Below are 22,374 nucleotides of genomic sequence, written 5' to 3' on the forward strand. Positions count from 1 at the left end.
TAATGGTTTTTTACTGTTTATGAATTTGAAAGTAAAATGCACATTTTCTGTCAGTTACCTGATATTATAACCACAAATACATATTAGATGTTGAATATCTGTAGTTGTTGTATAGTATATGTAAAACTACATATATGTATATGTTAAAATATGGGGGGCATACTTTTGCTAAATTTGCAAAACAGAGGTATGGAACTTGGTCAGTAACCCCTCACATTAACCCAAAAACACATGTGTTAATTTTCAAGTAAATACCCTTATGATAGGGCTTTTTTTATTTGGGTAAAAGGCCTAGCCTTTCATTTTGGGTAAAAACACATACCAACAAAACTGAAACAAGAGGGCCAAGATGGCCCTAGTTCGCTCACTTGAGAGGAGTCAGTTCATGCAATCTTTACCAAACGTCAAACTTGACCTAGATATTGTCCAGACAAACATCCTGGTCAAGTTGCATCATTATTGAACCAAAACTCTGGCATATGGAGTGATTTTGTTTTTGTAAGATTTGACCAGGTGACCTATATTTTGAGTTGACCCCCCTTACCAAACATCAAACTTTGCATACAAAAATAAATATTATGACCAAGATTTATAAAATCTGAAACAAAATTGTGACCTCTAGAGTGTTTACAAATATTTTGTATAATATAATGAAAATTTGGACAATCTAAAGGCAATAATTATTGCATTAATTATGTGATATATATAAAACCAATCTTTTCACCAAGTTGCATGATGATTGGGCAAAAAATGTGACTTCTAGAGTGTTCACAAGCTTTTTTTACGATATAAATATGAGAAAACTGCCCCCCCCCCCCCCCCCCCGACAGCCATGTTATTCAACTGACCGGAACCATTTTTGAACTCAACTCTCATATCAAGGAAACAAATGTTCTGACCCAATTTCATGAAAATTGGGCAAAAAATGTGACTTATAGAGTGTTCATATGTTTTCACTATATACATATAGAGAAAAATGCCCCGCCCACTGGCGGCCATGTTTTTTCACCGAGCCCGACCATTTTCAAACTCGTCTGATATATCAATAAAACCAATGTTTTGACAAACTTTCATGATGATTGGGCAAAAATTGTGACTTTTAGAGTGTTTACAAGGTTTCTCTATAGCCAAATAGGGAAAACTGTCACTATATACATGTACATATAGAGAAAAATACCCCACCCACTGGCGGCCATGTTTTTTCACCGATCTCGACCATTTTTGAACTCGTCTGATATATCAATAAAACCAATGTTTTGACAAACTTTCATGATGATTGGGCAAAAATTGTGACTTTTAGAGTGTTTACAAGGTTTCTCTATAGCCAAATAGGGAAAACTGTCACTATATACATGTACATATAGAGAAAAATACCCCACCCACTGGCGGCCATGTTTTTTCACCGATCTTGACCATTTTTGAACTCGTCCGAGATATCATTTGAACCAACATTTTGACCAACTTTCATGATAATTGGGCAAAAATTGTGACTTCTAGAGTTTTACAAGGTTTCTCTATAGCCAAATAAGGTAACTGCCCCGCCCACTGGCGGCCATGTTTTTCAACGGATCAGAACCACTTTTGAACTCAACCAAGATATCATTAAGACGAACATTTTGACAAAGTTACATGAAGATTGGGCATGAAATGTGACTTCTACAGTGTTTACAAGGTTTTTCTTTTTTTTGACCTAGTGACCTTGTTTTTGACCCGGCACAACCCAGTTTCTGACCATGTTTCATGAAGATGGGACAAGAAATGTGGCCTCTAGAGTGTTTACGAGGAAAAGTTAACGGACGGACGGACATACGACAGACAAAGACCGGTCACAAAAGCTCACCTGAGCAATCAGGTGAGCTAAAAAAAGCCCTGTAGTAGAAACAGTAATTGTGCCCAATTCCCTTTATACGAGCATTGAACAGATGAAGACAAATAGGTGAGAAATACGGCTCTGAATATTTGGTGATTAATCAAGCTAAAAACTGATATCATTCCATACATAGTATGACTAATATCATCACTTTAGTAAACTAGTCTCTTTTTTAAATTTGAAACACATGGATTATGACTGTCATTTTTTGTTTGCAAAGGGCAAACATTATTTTATTAGAAAATAGAAGGGATACTCAAAACTCATTAGCCTTTCTTACCCAGGGCTTTTTTTTCTTCTTAGAGAATGGCCATTGTTCCACAATTTTGAGAAGTCCATGACTAAAATTTTTACAATTTAAATTTTAAAAATTAAAAACTTTTTATTCCTTTTTTCTTTTTTAATTTTGAAATTTTAGTGACTCTTTTTTAACAAATTGAGGGGCCAAAGGCCGCTTCACAAAAACAGGGAAAATAAAGACCTGTTACTTAATAACATAAGCCTGTATTTTCTAGTCTGAAGTGTTAACTCACCCAGTTTAGTGAGCAGATGAGAGACAGTTGCAGCAAGTTTGTAGTGTGGGTCACCAACTTTGTTGATCAGAGTGGTCAGCAACAACTTTTCTTGTTCTGGCTTCTCCACAAGCATGTTAAAAATGGTGCCTAGAAAATAAGCAACCAGAAAAAACAAGACTATTGCCAAGCAATAAAAGTCCCCTACCGGCTCCACCATTGTCAGAAATTCAACCATTGTCAGAATTTTTTTTTTATTTGTTGCCATAGCAACCAGAATTTTTGACGTAGGAACAAAATGAAATGACATGCATAATGTCCATATTGCCATCTATACATGTTCCAAGTTTCATGAAAAAATATAAAGAACTTTTAAAGTTATCGCAGGATCCAGAAAAACACCAATTTCAGCAGTATTTCTAGTCTATATGTTGCCATAGAAATCATAATTTAAAACATAGGAACAATATGAAATGACGTGCATAATGTCCATATTGCCATCTATCCATGTTCCAAGTTTCATGAAAAAATATTAAGAACTTTTAAAGTTATCGCAGGATCCAGAAAACCACCATTTTCAGCATTATTTGTAGTCTATTTGTTGCCATAGCAACCAGAACTTTTGACGTAGGAACAATATGAAATGACGTGCATAATGTCCATATTGCCATCTGTCCATGTTTCAAGTTTCATGAAAAAATATTAAGAACTTTTAAAGTTATCGCAGGATTCAGAAAAAAACACCATTTTCAGCAGTATTTCTAGTCTACTTGTTGCCATAGCAACCACAATTTTTGACGTAAGAACAAAATGAAATGACGTGCATAATGTCCACATTGCCATCAATGCATATTCCAAGTTTCATGAAAAAATATTTAGAACTTTCAGAGTTATCGCAGGATCCAGAAAAAAACACCATTTTTAGCAGTTTTTCTAGTCTATTTGTTGCCATAGCAACCACAATTTTTGACGTAGGAACAATATGAAATGACGTGCATAATGTCCATATTGCCATGTATCCATATTCCAAGTTTCATGAAAAAATATTAAGAACTTTTAGAGTTATCGCAGGATTCAGAAAAAAACACCATTTTCAGCAGTATTTCTAGTCTATTTGTTGCTATAGCAACCACAATTTTTGATGTAGGAACAAATTGAAATGACCTGCATAATGTCCATATTGCCATCTATCCATATTCCAAGTTTAATGAAAAAATATTAAGAACTTTTAGAGTTATCGCAGGATCCAGAAAAGTGTGACGGACTGACGGATACAAAACCATAAGTCCCCTCCGGTGAAACCGGTAGGGGACTAATAATACAATAAAATGGTGCCTACAAACACAGGAAAGAAACTGTGACAACCTGTTATTATTCATGCAAACAAGAGCTGTCACCATAGGATGACTTATGCCCCCTATAAACGCTTGGTAGAAGTTATGAGTTTTTTTCGAAACCTAAACGCAGATTTCGAAACCTAAACGCGGAATCTAAGTTCAAGGTCAAGGTCACAGGGGGCAAAATTTGTGTGCGTATGGAAAGGCCTTGTCCATATACACATGCATGCCAAATATTAAATTGCTATCTGAAGCCACATATAAGTTATGAGCATTTTTCGAAATCTAAACGGAAAGTGTGACGTACAGACGGACGGACAGTCCGATCACTATATGCCCTCCTTCAGGGGCATAAAAATGTTCTAGAATATCAAAATAAATCAGAAAGCCACATAAACTGGAGAGCGGACAACATGCTTAATCCTTGAAATGCACTAAGTGACCCAGTGACCTAGTTTTTGACACAGCATGACCCATATTTGAACTTGACCTAGATATTGTCTTGATACAACTTCTGACAAAGTTTGGTAAAGATCAGATGAAAACTACTTCAATTAGAGAGCGAACACCGTGCTAAATCCTTGAAATGCACTAAGTGACCCCGTGACCTAGTTTTTGACCCGGCATGACCCATATTCGAACTTGACCTAGATATTGTCTTGATACAACTTCTGACCAAGTTTGGTAAAGATCAGATGAAAACTACTTCAATTAGAGAGCAGACACCATGCTAAATCCTTGAAATGCACTAAGTGACCCAGTGACCTAGTTTTTGAGCTGGCATGACCCATATGCGAATTTGACCTAGATATTGTGTAGATACAACTTCTGACCAAGTTTGGTAAAGATCGGATGAAAACTATTTGAATTAGAGAGCGGACACGAAAAGTGTGACAGACTGACAGACAGACTGACAGACAGACTGACGGACAGTGCGAAAACTATATACCCCCTTTTCTTCGAAAGGGGACATAAAAAACAACAACAACAAAATAGCATATATTAGTACAATCATCAGTTTTAGAATAATATGAAAGTGAGCATGGCCATGGGAAGACGGGGATAAATGTAAAAGCGTAAAGTGTTGTCCTATAACCTCTGCAGTCTGCACATACTAATCAGGGACAACATTCTCTGCTTTCATGGAATTTGTTTACAGCAAGGCTCTTATAAATGAAAAATTTGCTTAGAGCAGAAAGTGTCCACTCTGATATGCCTCTGTGGATTAAACAGGCTAATATGGGACAACATACATTAAAATGTGTTTTCCAAGAAAAAGGGTCATTCAATCATTGACATATTACAGTTGTTCAAATACCACTACAGTCATTTTTAGTACTTACTGACTGCCTTTTGTTTGGTGGGCAGAAGCACATCATGGGCTAAGGTCTGTAAATAATAAATAACAGTGAAGAAGCAGGTATAGCAAGTAAATATTTTTACAGGCATTTTTTGCATCAGTAAAGCTTGAATGCATTCATAACAATGTCGATCTATAACAAGAGCACTGCTCATCTATTTTTCTTTTTAAAGGTGAAGGGACCTATCTTAATACTTCAATCAGAAAGGAGGGAGGTGTGGGGTGGAGAGGGGTGGGGTGGAGAGGGGTGCATAGTGTGGGGGTGTGGTCATTTATTACATTATCTTCCAAAAATAAGAAAAAAAATGGATTTTTTTTTTTGGGGGGGGGGGCGGGGGGGGGGGGGTATTCTGGGGTGGGGCGTGGGGGATGGTTTGAGTGGAGTCTGGTTGTGGTATGTCAGGTTACAGTTGTTTTGTCAAAGTATCAATCAAAACTGATCATGAATAAAGAATTTATGGCAATGTTAGCAAAATTTAATAATTTGACCTTGAGAGTCAAGGTAATTCAAAGGTCAATGTAAAATTCAACTTGCCAGGTACAGTACCCTCATGAAAGTATGAAAGTGTTTGAAGTTTGAAAGAAATAGCCTTGATACTTTAGAAGTAAAGTGGATCTAAACACAAAATCCATATATTCAAAGTTACTAAGTTAAAAAAGGGCCATTATTCCGTCAAAATGACAACCAGAGTTATGCAACTTGTCCTGTTCAGTCCCCTTATGATAGTATGCGAGTGTTCTAAGCCTGAAAGCAACAGCTATGATAATTTAGGAGTAAAATGGACCAAAACACAAAACTTAACGAAATTTTCAATTATCTAAGTATAAAGGGGTCATAATTCTGTCAAAATGCCAGTCAGAGTTACATAACTTTGCCTGCACAGTCCCCTTATTATAGTTAGTAAGTGTTGCAAGCATGAAAGCAATAGCTTTGATACTTTATGAATAAATTGGACCTAAACACAAAACTTAACCAAAGTTTCAATTTTCCAAGTATAAAAAGGGCACATAATTCTGTCAAAATGCACGCCAGAGTTATCTAACTTTGCCTGCCCAGTCCCCTCATGATAGTTAGTAAGTGTACCAAGTTTGAATGCAATAGCTTTGATACTTTATGAGAAAAGTGGACCTAAACACAAAACTTAACCGGACGCCGACGCCGACAGCGACGCTAAGGTGATGACAATAGCTCATAATCTTTTTTCAAAAAATAGATGAGCTAAAAATGTACAGTTACTAATATTATATAACTTCGAAGAGTTATGTTGATATGTATAGTTATGAAAGTCATATACCTACATTTTACAATATGGTTACACTCAGTCAAATATTTGCTAATTAGTAATAAGTCTTCTATATATGAGCCTTGCTCTGGGAAATCAGGGCTAAATACATGAGCCTAAAGTGTCATCTGCACAGGCTAGTTAGGGACAACACTTTTCCCCTACATCAGATTTGTGTTTTACATAGACCTTCTTTAAACGAAACATTCAATAAAAGCGGAGAGTTGTCCCTGATTAGCCTGTGCTGACAATGTTTGGACACACACATTAAGCCCAGTTTTTCTAGAACGTGGCTCACTCAAGGCCACCCCCCCTTTTACCTTCAAGATGTTGACAAACTCTGTGTATTTCAACTTGAGCTGTGCCTCGTACTGCCACAGCAGCAGACGTTTGTCCATCACGTCTCTGTTCCAGCCTGCTGCAGACCCCAGACTGGTAAGGTCATGCTGCAGACAACACAGAATGAGATCCATACCAGTGATAGTGTGGTGCAATTAAAAACAGTGGGACAGAAGGAGTGATATTTTAACAAATTTTCTCATCCAAGTCCTGGGATTCGATAACTTGCAAGTCCCCAAATTGAAAGAATGAGTCAAAATATTAAATGATATTATTTTTGAGAAATTTCAATGCATTTTTGAAACTCACATAATTCGAAACTTTGCATCCCCAGAGGTTTTTGCGAGTCCAGGACGCAGGACTCGCAGGTAAAAAAATCACTGGCAGGAAAAAGCACTCACACAGTCGGTCAAGTTTTAACAAAACTTACCTTGCCCAACCTTCAACTACACTCACAAATTCCAGCTGATAAATGGATTTTTCAAAGCATTTAAATTATTAAAAAACATAGACATACCTGGGCAAATGCTTTCAACTTCCTATTGCTGGGCATTATGTCTGTCAGAAACAGCTCTTTAAGGGTATCTACAAACAAACCAAACACTATGAAAATGAGCCTTGCATTCAGAAAACAGGGCTTAATGCATGCGCATAAAATGTCGTCCCAGATAAGCATGTATAGTCTATACAGGCTCATCTGGGAGGACACTTTTCACATATGCTGAATTTCCGCTTATAAGAGACTTCCGTTAAACAAAAAATACCATAAAAGTAACATCCCTTGACTAAAATGGATTAAGCCCCATTTTCACAGAATGAGGCTTATGTGTGTGTATAAGTATTAAATAAAAGATTCTATTTCCTTTTAGACCTCATGATAAAATATAACATTTCTGCAGTGAAATAACAGCAGTGAAAATAAACAAATTGTTTTTTTCACAGGTGAAAATAACACATTTTCGTAACTACTTTTTCTATTTTTAGATTATCACATCAGGATTTACTTTATGCATTAAGCTTTGTTTTCCTAGAGAGAGTCACATGTTGTTTCCTGTATTGAGGCACGCCACGGGAGACAGGGTAACTTTTCAGCGAAAGGGAAACAGCTGTTAATTATTTTCTTGAAAAAGGGGAATAAAACAAACAGAAAATTTGTTCATGTCAGTGTAATATCGTTTGTTATTTCACTACTGATCATAGACAAATAATATTTTGACTAATGGCTGCGCCACTCGTAAAAATATATTTTCTATGATCACTCGTAAAATAACAAAGGATCTTACACTGACATGAACAAATATCCTTTATATTTTAATGTTTAAATTCAATAGCAATGTCACTGTTTTAATTACACTTATACGAGTACAAGGGTTCATAGAAAAAAACACTGTTAAAAAAATCTGTTTAAGACCATGGATTAAACACACTAACTAGAAACCATTAAATGACAATATAAATTCAAGCTGTGCTATGCAAAAACAAGGCTTAATGCATGTGCGACACTGTCTGCCTAAATTTTGCTTAAAAAAGACTGCCTTTAAAGAACAATACCATACAAATGATGTGTTTGTCAGAAACACAATGACCCCTATTGCGCCGCTTTAAAATAAAATTTCAATACATCATTTGGCAGATTTAGAAATAATCTCCCTTTTAAAGCGTATTACTTACCTTGGATTGTATTTTTTTACTCTTTACCTTGAAGGATGACCTTGACCTTTCACCACTCAAATGTGCAGCTTCATGAGATACACATGCATGCCAAATATCAAGTTGCTATCTTCAATAATGCAAAAGTTATTACCAATGTTAAAGTTTTCGGACGGACAGACGCACAGACTGACAGACTAACGGACTGACTGACGGACAGTTCAACTGCTATTTGCCACCCTACCGGGGGCATAAAAAGCTGAAAGCCTTGTCCCTTATTATCCTGTGCAGACTGGGATGACACTTTACACACATGCATCCAGGGGACAAAATGTAAGTAGAAGTATAATATCCAAAGAGGCTATGATTTGCATTTTTAAATTCAACAGAAATGTCACTGTTCAAATTACACGTATGTGCTTGTCTTTCAAGGCTTAATGCATGTGCGTTTAGTGTAGTTCCAGATAAGCATGTGCAGTCCACACAAGCTAATCAGGGATTACACTTTTCACCTACACTGGATTTCTATTTAGAAGAAACCTTCTTCATACAAAAAAATCCATAAAAGTGGAAAGTGTTCCCTAATTAGCCTGTGCAGCCTGCACAGGCTAATCTGGGACAACTCTTAAGGCACATGCATTATACCCATTTTTCAAGAAGAACATTTATAAACAAGAGATGTGTTTGTCAGAAACACAATGCCCCCTTCTGTGCCGCTTTGAAGCCATATATTTGACCTTTGACCTTGAAGGATGACCTTGACCTTTCACCACACAAAATGTGCAGCTCCATGAGATACACATGCAAATCAAATATCAAGTTGCTATCTTCAATAATGCAAAAGTTATGACCAATGTTTAAGTTTTCAGACGGATGGATGGACGGACTGACTTACAGACAGATGGACGGACTGAAAGACAGTTAAAAAACTATATGTCACCCTTCGGGGCATAAAAACCCCACTAAATCTATATGACAATAAACACAAAAATCACATTAACGAACACAAGATTTTCAGTGTTTTTCCACCATATTTGGAATGGGGCTGAGCCCTTGGTAAGGAAAAACCTTTAATTGGCAATTTTAGGCATTTTTTTTGTAAAAATATATACTTTTTAACATTGGGAATGGGGAAGAATTTCGGCCACAAATTTGAAAAGACAGCATTACAAGGTTCTATTACCGACGGCCTGAAGGTTCTCTCGCCGGTTTTTCTTGCGGGCCATATTGAGGAGGGTGTCAATGTACGTGACATTGTGGAGCGGTGACTCCTGTAGCAGCACGGTCAAGGCAGCGACCTTGTCAGCCAGTGTACCAGACGTCAGCACAGTCCTCATCCACTGCACATCTGAACGCTTGGCATTTTCTCGCTCTGAGGTATAGAGAAGGAAAGCAAATACTCATGTAAGAATTTTTCACTTCATGGGAGTAGGGCTCTTAGTTTTGATTTTGGAAGAAAATTGTTATTATGAGATATGTATAGAAAAAAAAATCATAGTTATTTATGAAGCCCAGTTTTCCAGAGCACCACTCAAAGGTTTTGACAGATTTCTCTACATCTTACGTTTGTTGTAGACGTCTATCTCATCACTGAGAAGCTTGGCTGCAAACTCTTCCATCTGCCTCGTCAAATCACTGGGCAGTCCAGGCAGGTTTCCATCTCCCTCGGAGGCCTAAAAAAAGGACATAATGAACTTAGTGCTACATAAAGATCGAAATAATTGACCAGAATGTGTTGTTTTTTGCGACAATAGTTTTCCGTTTAGATGATAAGGATTTTAAAAACAAGGGCCATGGTAGAATGGTGAGATAAACCATAAACTACAGGCCTACACCCAGCAGACTTCTTATTGATACATACAGCAAACGTCATTCTTCTGCCTCTGTTTTTAACAGGTGTGTTAGTTCAACAAAGCAGAAAATTTGAATATTTAATTGCCATATTAAATAAATTGTCTCATGTGGAGACTATTGCAATAGACAGCAGGAGTCCTTTTTGACCTTTATAAAAACATTTAAAGTTTGATTGTCCATATTATTTGCTAAAAGTAATTAACCAAATGATTTAACTTAATTAACACAACAATATATCTGACTTGTGTTCTATTAAAGTACTCTCCTGGTTTCACTACAATACAACTGATCTGTGTTGTACTACACTGTAACTGGGCTGTGTTGTATTACATTATAACTCACATGTGTTGTGCTACTCTGTAACTGACCTGTGTTGTACTACATTATAACTGACCTATGTTGTACTACACAATAACTGACCTGTGTTGTACTACACTATTCTGACCAGTGTTGTACTAAACTTTAACTGGCATGTGTTGTACTACACTGTAACTGACCTGAATTGTACTACACTGTAACTGACCTGTGTTGCACTACACTGTAACTGACCTGTGTTGCACTACACTGTAACTGACCTGTGTTGTACTTCACTGTAACTGACCTGTGTTGTACTTCACTGCAACTGACCTGTGTTGTACTACACTGTAACTGACCTGTGTTGTACTACCCTGAAACTAACTTGTGTTGTACTACACTGTAACTGACCTGTGTTGTATAACGCTGTAACTAACCTGTGCTGTACTACACTATAACTGACATGTGTTGTACTACCCTGTAACTGACCTGTGTTGTACTACACTATAACTGACCTGTGTTGTCCTACCCTGTAACTGACCTGTGCTGTACTACACTATAACTGGCCTGTGTTATACTACCCTGTAACTGACCTGTGCTGTACTACACTATAACTGACCTGTGTTGTAATACACTGTAACTGACCTGTGCTGTACTACATTGTAACTGACCTGTGTTATACTACACTGTAACTGATCTGTGTTGTACTACACTGTAACTGACCTGTGTTGTACTACACTGTAACTGACCTGTGCTGTACTACACTATAACTGACCTGTGTTGTACTACACTGTAACTGACCTGTGCTGTACTACACTGTAACTGACCTGTGCTGCACTACCCTGTAACTGACCTGTGTTGTACTACACTGTAACTGACCTGTGTTAAACTACACTATACCGACCTGTGTTGTATTACACTGTAACTGACCTGTGCTGTACTACACTGTAACTGACCTGTGCTGTACTACACTGTAACCGACCTGTGCTGTACTACACTGTAACTGACCTGTGTTGTAATACCCTGTAACTGACCTGTGTTGTACTACACTATAACTGACCTGTGTTGTACTACACTATAACTGACCTGTGTTGTACTACACTATAACTGACCTGTGTTATACTACACTGTAACTGACCTGTGTTGTACTACACTGTAACTGACCTGTGTTGTAATACCCTGTAACTGACCTGTGTTGTACTACCCTGTAACTGACCTGTGTTGTACTACACTGTAACTGACCTGTGTTGTACTACACTATAACTGACCTGTGTTGTACTACACTATAACTGACCTGTGTTGTATCAAAGTACTCTCCTGGTTTCACAAGCAGGTATTTTCTGGACTGGTAGGCCCGCACATGCGCCCTATACTCAACTCCTGGGTCCTTCACTGAGCTTGATACTTCAGAATGCTGAACCTACATCAGAAATCAGTTGGGTTGTGTGTTACAAGGTGAGTTATGTTCTCGGAAAACTGGACTTTATGCATGTGCGTAATGTATTGTCCCAGATTAGCCTCTGCACAGGCTAATCAGGGACTACACTTACCGTTATTTTAATGGAATTTTTGTTTAAACAAATTGGTGATATACAATACCTTGGTAAAATGAAAACCCCAATAATAAGACCCTTTTTATTCAGACCCTCAAGTCTATTAGTACAGATGATGTTCATGGCTATGATTAACCATGTCTATGCATGAGTGAACGCAAAGAATATTGACCATTGATGAAATATAGACTTGATGTCGACAATATTTTATCTTGCTCCAGAAAAATTGGGCAAAGAATTTGTACATCAATTTTCATTGGCTTATTTGGGCCAATTGTAACCAACAAAGATTAAATTTGCACTAACCTTGTATTTGTTTTTTTCTTTCTTGTCCACCTTGTTAGATGATGTAGATGGTTCTTGATCCTCATTTGCAGCCTCGGTATGTTCTGCCTTCTTGGAACTAAGATCAACAAACAATGATTGTGACTTTACAAAGATTGTTTTCAATGTATTTTAACTGGTTGGGTACTGATTAACATTCTATGTTCCTAGAGAGTTATTGGATTAATTTAATACAAACACTATGTCAATTATATTTGGTTATTTAATGATGTTTATCATATTACTGGACCCTGTTAAAACATGAAAAAAATACATTGAAAATGTATCAAGCCTCACAAATATTGTGAAAGAAGTTATAACTGAATTGCTTAGCCTTGTTGTAAAAGCAGAGATAACATTTCACACGAATATGTAACCCTCGGTATTTAGTTAACATGCAAACATTACCCAGAACAAAGTCAAAATAACAAAACAAAAGATCCCAAATGCTCTCTACATGTATTAGAAAATTTTAAATAATATTCACAAACATTTCAGTACAAAAGGCATTGTAAAATAAAGCAGTTATAACAACAATAGCATAAACTTACCCTTTGACTTTTGGCCTATGCTTTTCAATATCCAATTGCTTCAAAAAGTTCTGAATCTGCAAAAAAAAGTTGCCATCAGATTAAAAAAATGTTGAAATAAGATATGTAGCTAAAATATGCAACACTTGTTATGTGAAACAATACATTGTTTTGTATACAAACACATTTTCACAATTTATACATCAACACAATTATCCATTGAGTATGTCAACTCATTTCAGTAAGTATAATGAAACATTATTTTAAAACAAGGGACAAAATTGTCACAAAACCAGGTTTTCATTGTGAAAAAAATCTGATAAAGGGAGAAAACTCAAACTGAACTTTTGAAATGAACAAACAAAATTAACCCCCTTTGTAAGTTTGTTTTTTTTTTAAATCTATTTTTAGTCGTGGCGACCTTGACATTGGAGATATTGACGTGATTCTTTCGTGCGACACACCGTCCCATGATGGTGAACAAATGTGCCAAATGATTTTAAAATCTCACAATGAATGACATAGTTATGGCCAGGACAAGCTCATTTATGGCCATTTTTGACCTTTGAACTCAAAGTGTGACCTTGACCTTGGAGATATCGACGTAATTATTTCGCGCGACACACCGTCCAATGATGGTGAACAAATGTGCCAAATGATTTTAAAATCTGACAATGAACGACAAAGTTATGGCCCGGACAAGCTTGTTCCGCCCGCCCGCCAGCCCGCCCGCCAGCCAGCCAGCCCGCCCGCATTCGCCAATCTAATAACCAGTTTTTTCCTTCGGAAAACCTGGTTAATAAAACTGAGCAAATTGCATATTGCTTGCAACATGCATTTTTACCGCTATTTGGTATACAAATAATACTAACTTTATCAGGAATTGTATATGCTCAACATCACAAAGCCACTAAATTTTGCCATTTTCAATAAGTTGAAACCATGTTTTGCCAATAATAATAATAAAAGTATTACAATTGAAGATACAACTTTTACATATGTACTATTTATAGTGTGCACCACTCAGTATGCATGTAACATGCAAAACTATTCAAAATCCTTGATTTGCTTATGACAATGTTTTGACCTTGACCTTTACTTGTGAACTTGACCTTAGCAGAGTTGTGAGGCCGTGAAATTATGACTGTATGGCATAATTTTCACATATGTCACAATAAACTGGTCCGTGAATTGGGACAAATATCAAATTTCTCTAAGTTTACAGAGTATGAATCAAACGTCCATTTTAGATTTGCTTTCCAATTTTTTGAGTCAAATATGGCTTTTCCATCTTAGCCAATCAATAACATGATGCATGCAAAATATTTCTCTCTATTGAAGAGTTATCAATGATGTTTTCCAAGATGGCATTGTCATCTACACAAAAAGTGTGGATTGAAAATTTCCTTGAGAAAGAATAAAACTTAACAAGGCTATTGTCAAGCAATATGGTCCCCTACCGGCTCCACCATTGTCAGAAATTCCACCATTTTCAGATTATTATTTTTTTGGTTGCCATAGCAACCACAATTTTTGACTTAGGAAAAAAATGAAATGACTTGCATAATGTCCATTTTGCCATCTATCCATGTTGCAAGTTTCATGAAAAAATATTAAGAACTTTGAAAGTTATCGCAGGATCCAGAAAACCACCATTTTCAGCAGTATTTCTAGTCTATTTGTTGCCATAGCAACCAGAATTTTTGACGTAGGAACAAAAGGAAATGAAGTGCATAATGTCCATATTGCCATCTATCCATGTTTCAAGTTTCATGAAAAAATATTAAGAACTTTTAAAGTTTTCGCAGGATCCAGAAAAGTGTGACAGACAGACTCACAGACAGACAGACGGACACATAGAGCGCAAACCATAAGTCCCCTCCGGTAACCGGTAGGGGACAAAAACGCCATTGGACGACAGATGTAGTTGGTTGCATGCAGTCTGAAGCAATACTTATTGGTGACAATGCTATCAGTTCAGTTTCCAACTCGTCCAAGATTTTATTGGGACAAATCTTCTGACCAAGTTACATGACGATCGGACAATAAATGTGCCCTCTAGAGTGTTACATATAACAAGGTTTTACTATAGCCATATAAGGAAAACGGCCTGCCCCCTGGTGGCAATGTTTTTCAACACACCAGAACCATTTTGGAACTCATCCAAGATATCATAAGAACAAATATTCTGACCAAGTTTCATGAAGATTGGACTATAAATGTAACTTTTAGAGTGTTAACAAGTTTTAACTATAGCCATATAAGGAAAAGTGCCCGCCCCATGCTGGCAATGTTTTCACCCAACCGGAACCATTTTTCAAAATTGACCAAGATATCATTGGGACAAATCTTCTTACCAATTTTCATTATGATCAGACAATAAATGTGGCCTCTAGAGTGTTAACAAGGTTTCAATATAGCCATATAAGGAAAAATGCCCCGACCTGTGGTGGCCATGTTTTTCAACCAACCGGAACCATTTTCAAACTCGTCAAAGATATCATTGGCACAAATCTTCTGACCATATTTCATGAAAATCAGACAATAAATGTGGCCTCTAGAGTGTTAACAAGGAATGTTGAGGCCGTACAACGCACGAAAGACAAAAGGCGATCACAAAAGCTCACCATGAGCACATTGTGCTCAAGTGAGCTAAAAATAACTGAACAAGAATTTCCAAAAATATTGGTTAAATTTTAAGCCAGGAGTGTAAAAATAAAAATTGACAGTTCATTACTTTGCAGGGCTTCCTATCCTTCTAAGAGAATGGCTGTTTTTCACAAATTTGAGAACTTTGCGACTAAAATTTTCACAATTTAAAGAGGTTTGTGACTCACAATTTACAAAAGCTTGTGACTCATTTTTTTCACATTTTGAAGTGTGTGACTCATTTTTCACAACATAAGGGGGTCAAGAACAATTCAGCAAAAAGAAGGAAAAAATCCCTGGTTTGTGTCTCAAAGTATGGAATTAGTCCCCAAGTTTTCATACGCTGTGAGATATTTGTTCCAACACTTTTGATACTTAGGCAGAACACTGCATAAGACCCAGTGACCTGGTTCACACTCAATCTCATCAGGCTGGTCATTTCAAATCAGTTATTTGAAAATCCAACCATGATGGACAAAGCTATGTTCCAAACAAAGTGGCAAACACAATCTGCTATTTAAAAGCTGTGACCTTCAATTGAGACTTTGACCGTGGACATAATGAATTGGGTTCTTGCACATAAAACAGACATAACACACCATGTCTCATTTCTGCCAGATATTTGATAATCAGTCAATGCTCCGTACAAAGTAAACAAATTTTCCTTAATTTGTCAAAGTCAAGGTCAAAGTTGAAGGTCAATGGTCCAAATTTAGACATATGTACTTGGCAGCGCTAAAACCCATTGTTCTTCTTTCTAAATCAACAAGAAATATCATAAGGCCATAGAAAATAAATTCCTAGATTCTCCTCCCCGCCCGCCCATCAAAAATCGTCCCACCCGAAAAAAAATTATTTTGAAAAAAAAAATCCGTAAAAAAATTTGAGCCGCAAAATACTGAGGACAAAACGGCGAAGTGCAAATTGGTCACTCAAATGTCTCCGAGATGCATATTGATTTTTAACGGAGCACAAGCGTCTGAAATTTAAGTGATCGAACGAAAACAACAACAAAATGTTTCTTATTTTGAGGTTTAGAAACGGCGTTACAACCGTAAAAGATTGGTACAGGGTGTCAAAATGTGCAGAAACTTTAACTTTCGCGGACCTGTACGATGAGTTCATTTGTGGTTGGTATGATCAAGCCCCATTCAGGGCTCGAAATTAACACTCGCACACTCGCTAAATGCGAGTGAAAAATACCAATTGCGAGTTAAGTTTTAAGCCACTAGTACTTTTTGCGAGTAAATAAATGGTAAAAGAAGCGAGTAATAATGCTAATTGCCCTCAATTTCCTGGACGCTAAATCTTAGATCAATTTATAGAACGCCCGAATACTCTTATGCGGAAGCGCGCACCTTGTATGTAGACTGGTATACTTATAGTAGAGATACGCGGATGATATTGGTACAAATGAAGTGAAACAATCGAATATTCACACGTGTTCATTGAACTTGAAAAGACATGGTGTCGAAGCGAAAAATAACTTTTTTCTTTTTGCCCACAGATGGAAATAACAATACAAAAGATAAAGCAAAGTTAACCGTTGATTAGAAAAAAAAAACGAATATTAAAGCCTTCTACGAAAACAGTGAAAAAGTGGGAAAAATAACTTAATATAAAACTAAAACTTGTTGTAGATGAAGATGGTCAATCAACCTGATGTGGGTCCTAATGGTCCAAGGAACTGACATCTTTGTATGGTTGCAGAAATTAAATGTGTATGTTAAGTACTTTAATTTTGTTTTAATAGTACTAAACTAATGTCCAAGCTTTTTTATGTTTCCATCAAAATTGCGAGAATGATTTTGATTTTGCGAGTTGGTATAAAAGCTGCTCGCATTTTTTTGCAAGTAGAAAAGAAAAGTTAATAGTACTAAACTAATGTCCAAGCTTTTTTATGTTTCCATCAAAATTGCGAGAATGTTTTTGATTTTGCGAGTTGGTATTAAAGCTGCTCGCATTTTTTGCAAGTAGAAAAAAAAAGTTATGTTCAAGCCCTGCCATTGAAAGTTGACCGCCCTAAAATCGTCTGTGCCTTTGTCGGCCGAAATAAATTAGAATTGACACAGGTGTCACCAGATGTTACAGTATGTCAAACTGTCGGCTGTCTAGAAATTTTTATTGACTTTAGTATTGGAGACACCCCTGAAACTTCCCATATTAAATGTTATCATCTTCATTCTGAACATCTATTCTTCATCCAATTAATACAAACTGAACTTGAAATAGTAAATGCTGTCTATTGAATGCATACCATGTTTTAATCAATGATATCTAGTCATACTGAAACAATAATGTAAAGGGTTCTGTTACAGATTTGTATTTTCTTTAATACTTTGTCTAGTCTATGTTTTGTCAAGTCAATGTTTTATTGAATGTCATTATATGTTTAACATGATATTAAAAGGGTAAAATAAAACACATAATGTATTTTTTTATTCTATATTATTTAACAAACATACATACACATAGGCGTTATGCATAAAAATAAATAAGCAAATTCGTGAACATTTCATTACTTATATATACATATAGGTCCAACACATAAAATGAAAAAGAAAAAAGAAAAAAGAAAACCCACCCACCCGCCCCAATTTTCCTCAAAATTAGGATAAGAATCTAGTTATTTATTTTCTATGGCCTAACAAAATAATATTAAAATAACAATAATATTCATAAACAGATTAAATCTGAGTCTTTTAATGACTTTAATTTGTTTTTATTTTTACTTAAGATTCATAAATAAAGGTTTTATCAATCATTTAGTGCAAGTGTTATTGGTTTTTACCAGAAATCCTCCATTGAACTGATAAGGGACTAACTGCACCGTTTTTCCTCTATATAAAGTTGGTACTGTAAAATTGCACCATCCTAATGAGACCATTTTTCACAATTTAAAAATAACAAATTCCCACTTGCAGTTTGCAATAAAAAAATCTGCAAATAGTTGCATACGTACATGTCAATCTCTTTGTAAAAACATTGCAGACTACAAAATATGTTGGTATACCTGCTAAGCGTGTTTTTACAACACCCAACACTTAATCTGAGCGTGTTTTTACAACACCCAACACTTAATCCAGTTTTGTCAGAATTTTCTGTTTACCCAGTACTGTCTACAGTATAATAACTGCTTCATTAATTAATCATCTAAAAGACTGTAACAATAAAGGTACAGCATGTTTGATTTTAAATTAATTCTGATGAAATGTCTTTTCAAAATCATTTGCGATATAATTTAGTTACAGTGACCAATAAAAATTTCAATTTTACAGATTTCAATTGTCTCTACGCTTCTTAGTTTTTATACAAAAATCAATAAACCCACACCTTTCCATGTGGTAACGTGACGTTTTACATACGCAGCATACTTTTTTAGCGCTTTTTATCAAAACAAAGAATGAACATGAAAATTACATGACTTGTGCACTGTTTATTTGAAGCTAGAATTTGATAACATGGTGTTAACATTAAAACTTGAAAGTGTTTTTCGGATTACACATTTAATTAGGGTAATCAAATAATGCAAAAAAACATTTACAGTTTTAGGTAATTAAATATTAATTTCTTATATGGCTTTAATTGTTGAAATATATGTTTTGACAAAATTAAGCATGAACTGCACAATTTCCACGAGGATTACACCAGGTTGCCATCATCAGTCTCCAAAGGAACTGGCCACGATTTGTTCGTGGAGGAATGCGCCATAAGGACTGATTAGTGTGGTAGGTATAGGTTTTTTTAATCTGATTTTGGGGAAAGGGCCTGGACTTTTTTGAGGGGAAAAAAGCGTGGGAAACGCCGGATTTAGGGGAAAATAAAGAAAGTCGCAAATAATCAATTTAACATATTTTACAGTTTTTAAAACAAATTCAAGGCAGCAGATAATTTAATTAAGCAACATATTTATATTTTCTACACTGGATCAGGTTAATATATATAATTAAAGGTTAAAAAAGATTTATTTTTTTTAAGATATCATTGTTTTTGAGAAAATCTCTGTAAGAGGGGAAAAATACGTCTAGGGAAAGGGCAGAAATTGGGTGGGTCTCAAATGGTAAAAAACCCTGACTGAAACAATCCATTGATAATGACACCTGGTAATTCAGACATAACTGATTCACAATGGTTCGCATCTTCAGTGCATATTTTTTCAAATAGGACTTCAAATACATTTCAAGTGGGGAAAAAATCGCTGATCCTGAAAGTGAAAAAGGTCCTATCAGCTTTAGAAAGCACCACATTTATCAGTTCTCACCTCATCCTGTTGGATGGAATCATCATCTGAGACATCATCTGCAACACTTTCTGCTTCCGACCCAGAACCACTGTCTGCTACATCTTGCAAGAGTGTCACATCTTCCTGTAGCATACAGCGTTTGCATATCAAATATGCAAAAGAATACCAACATTGGCATTGAACAAGATGACAAAATTATTGATACATTCTTTACAACTTATTTACTTAGAAAGAAACTGTAAACATAAATGCATGCTGCCCGAATAAAAGTTGCATCCGGACTACTTGCACTTTGCTATACGCGCCAGTAAATACATGATTACGTCTCATAAATAACAAATAATAGGGAAAATATATTTTGGAATAATATATGTATCTAACCTCGGTCCCTCCAAGTTCTTTTATTCCTTCTAATTTTAATGAACTAGATTTTACACGTGTTTTGTTTTCCTTTTTCTTATTGGCAGCCATATTGGAAAGAAATCGGTCAGAGCATCAACCGGACCTTTCCCAACCTACACTCGGGTATTTTCGTAATCAGAATTTTGCAATCGTGATACATCGGCTATCTCGGATTCCTCCGTAAGATAGGCCTCGTGGCTAACGGCCGCCATCTTGCCTTGTATTACTACTTTACTACCCAAAAGGTTATCAGTCTATTGTTATGAGGCTTTAAACGATGCGCGTTGAACTAGCGCCAAACTTTTTACCGAAACTTTGATATTAAGAGCCCTATTAACGTTCATTTGTGTTGCATTTTGACCTATTATCCAAATGATTTACTTTTCTATTATGATTTAATCACCATATTTTCCATTTTTTAAGATTCAATTACGATATTTACAAAACCAACCAAACCGAAAGTGAAACTGTATGCATTACGTTACGCTATGTAAACATTAAATATATGTTCAGTTTGAGGAAGCGAATCGATCATAGACGATATAATATGTATGCAATACAGACTATCATTGCCGATTGTAGTACTGGCTAAAAAATACCTTTGATGACAGGTCATGTATAGAACGTTAATCAAAATAGGGACCATAAATCACTACAAATGTCTGGGTTGATCATTAATATAATTAATGCACGTTTCTGATATAATTACCTGCATCTGGTTGTAAATACCATGAAATTGATAAATTAAAACGTTTTTTTCATAAATTAACATTTCATGTGTTATTATTATCATTTAGGTAATTTAGAATCATATCATTATCATCATTTACTATTCTTAAAATTGAAAAAAGCTTATATTATCATTATTACTTTAAATTAGAATTTTTAAATTTTGCTCATTATTTTAATAAATTTCCACATTTGCTTGATTCAAAATAAAATGTATGAATAAGGGTTTCAGTTTTAGTTTTAACCTATTTTTAGTTTCATTAAATTTAAAGTACTAACTACGTACATGTATTTGAAATGCTCTTGAGTTCGTTTCCTGGGCCTAGAACCAGTACTTTGGTGTCTCTTGGAGATTTCTTAAGAATGCTCCCACACTGGGGATCAAACCAGTGACCTCCAAATCATTAGGTGGACACCACATCCGTTACACATCAGCGACCTTTAATTATTTTAGTATTGCAGCATTACATAATATAATGTTGCTACATAATTTTGGAAAATGATTTATGTGCAGTACTAAATAAATCTAAATGCATACAATTTTAATTGTGTATATTGTGTGATTATTAGTTACAAATTCACTTTTAACAGGTATACTGGTATACAGGGAAAAGTCTCGATTTTTTACTATATACTATATATACTAACGTTAGTATATATAGTATATAGTAACAAGAGCTGTCACAATATGATGACTTATGCCCCATATAAACGCTTGATAGAAGTCATGAGCTTTTTTCCAAACCTAAACACAGATTTCGAAACCTAAACACGGACCCTAAGTTCAAGGTCAAGGTTACAGGGGTCAAAATTTGTGTGCGTATGGAAAGGCCTTGTCCATAGACACATGCATACCAAATATGAAGGTTATATCTCATGGGACATAGAAGTATTGAGCATTTTTCAAAACCTAAACGCAGATTTCAAAACCTAAACGCGGACCCTAACTTTGAGGTCAAGGTCACAGGGGTAAAAAATTGTGTGCGTATGGAAAGGCCTTGTCCATATACACATGCATACCAAATATGAAGGTTATATCTCAAGGGACATAGAAGTTATAACATTTTTTGAAATCTAAACGCAGATTTCGAAACCTAAACGCGGACCCTAAGTTCAAGGTCAAGGTCACAGGGGTAAAATTTGTGTGCGTATGGAAAGGCCATGTCCATATACACATGCATACCAAATATGAAGGTTATATCTCAAGGGACATAAAGTTATGAGCATGTTTCGAAACCTAAACGCAAAGTGTGACGAAAAGACGGACAGACAGACAGACTGACAGTCCAATCACTATATGCCCCCTTAAATTCGAAGGGGGGCATAAAAAAGCGAGACTTTTCCCTGTATACTGGATTATGAAAGACTGATAAGCATAAAATTGACAACTCATCTCCCCAATGATACATGTACTTTGGTGTGGCTCATTCTCAGAACAAACCCAC

The 22,374-nt window shown here is 35.9% G+C and overlaps 1 protein-coding gene across 1 annotated transcript in view; it reads right to left on the bottom strand.

The window, feature by feature from the left end:
- Window positions 1-20,279, bottom strand: part of LOC127872116 (CCAAT/enhancer-binding protein zeta-like) — a 57,577-nt gene extending 37,298 nt beyond the window's left edge. Inside the window, exons 1-11 of the mRNA XM_052415442.1 lie at window positions 20,180-20,279; window positions 19,817-19,921; window positions 12,928-12,983; window positions 12,359-12,455; window positions 11,794-11,919; window positions 9,916-10,024; window positions 9,535-9,723; window positions 7,219-7,286; window positions 6,683-6,808; window positions 5,063-5,108; window positions 2,404-2,532 (exon numbers count right to left, since the gene is read on the bottom strand). Coding sequence (XP_052271402.1) covers window positions 2,404-2,532; window positions 5,063-5,108; window positions 6,683-6,808; window positions 7,219-7,286; window positions 9,535-9,723; window positions 9,916-10,024; window positions 11,794-11,919; window positions 12,359-12,455; window positions 12,928-12,983; window positions 19,817-19,921; window positions 20,180-20,269 — 1,141 coding nt within the window. The 5' untranslated portion in view covers window positions 20,270-20,279. The remainder of the gene's footprint in view (window positions 1-2,403; window positions 2,533-5,062; window positions 5,109-6,682; window positions 6,809-7,218; window positions 7,287-9,534; window positions 9,724-9,915; window positions 10,025-11,793; window positions 11,920-12,358; window positions 12,456-12,927; window positions 12,984-19,816; window positions 19,922-20,179) is intronic.
- Between the last annotated feature and the right edge of the window lie 2,095 nt (window positions 20,280-22,374).

The sequence above is a fragment of the Dreissena polymorpha genome, chromosome 3 (genome assembly GCF_020536995.1).
Source record: "Dreissena polymorpha isolate Duluth1 chromosome 3, UMN_Dpol_1.0, whole genome shotgun sequence".
NCBI classification, from domain to species: Eukaryota; Metazoa; Mollusca; class Bivalvia; order Myida; family Dreissenidae; genus Dreissena; species Dreissena polymorpha.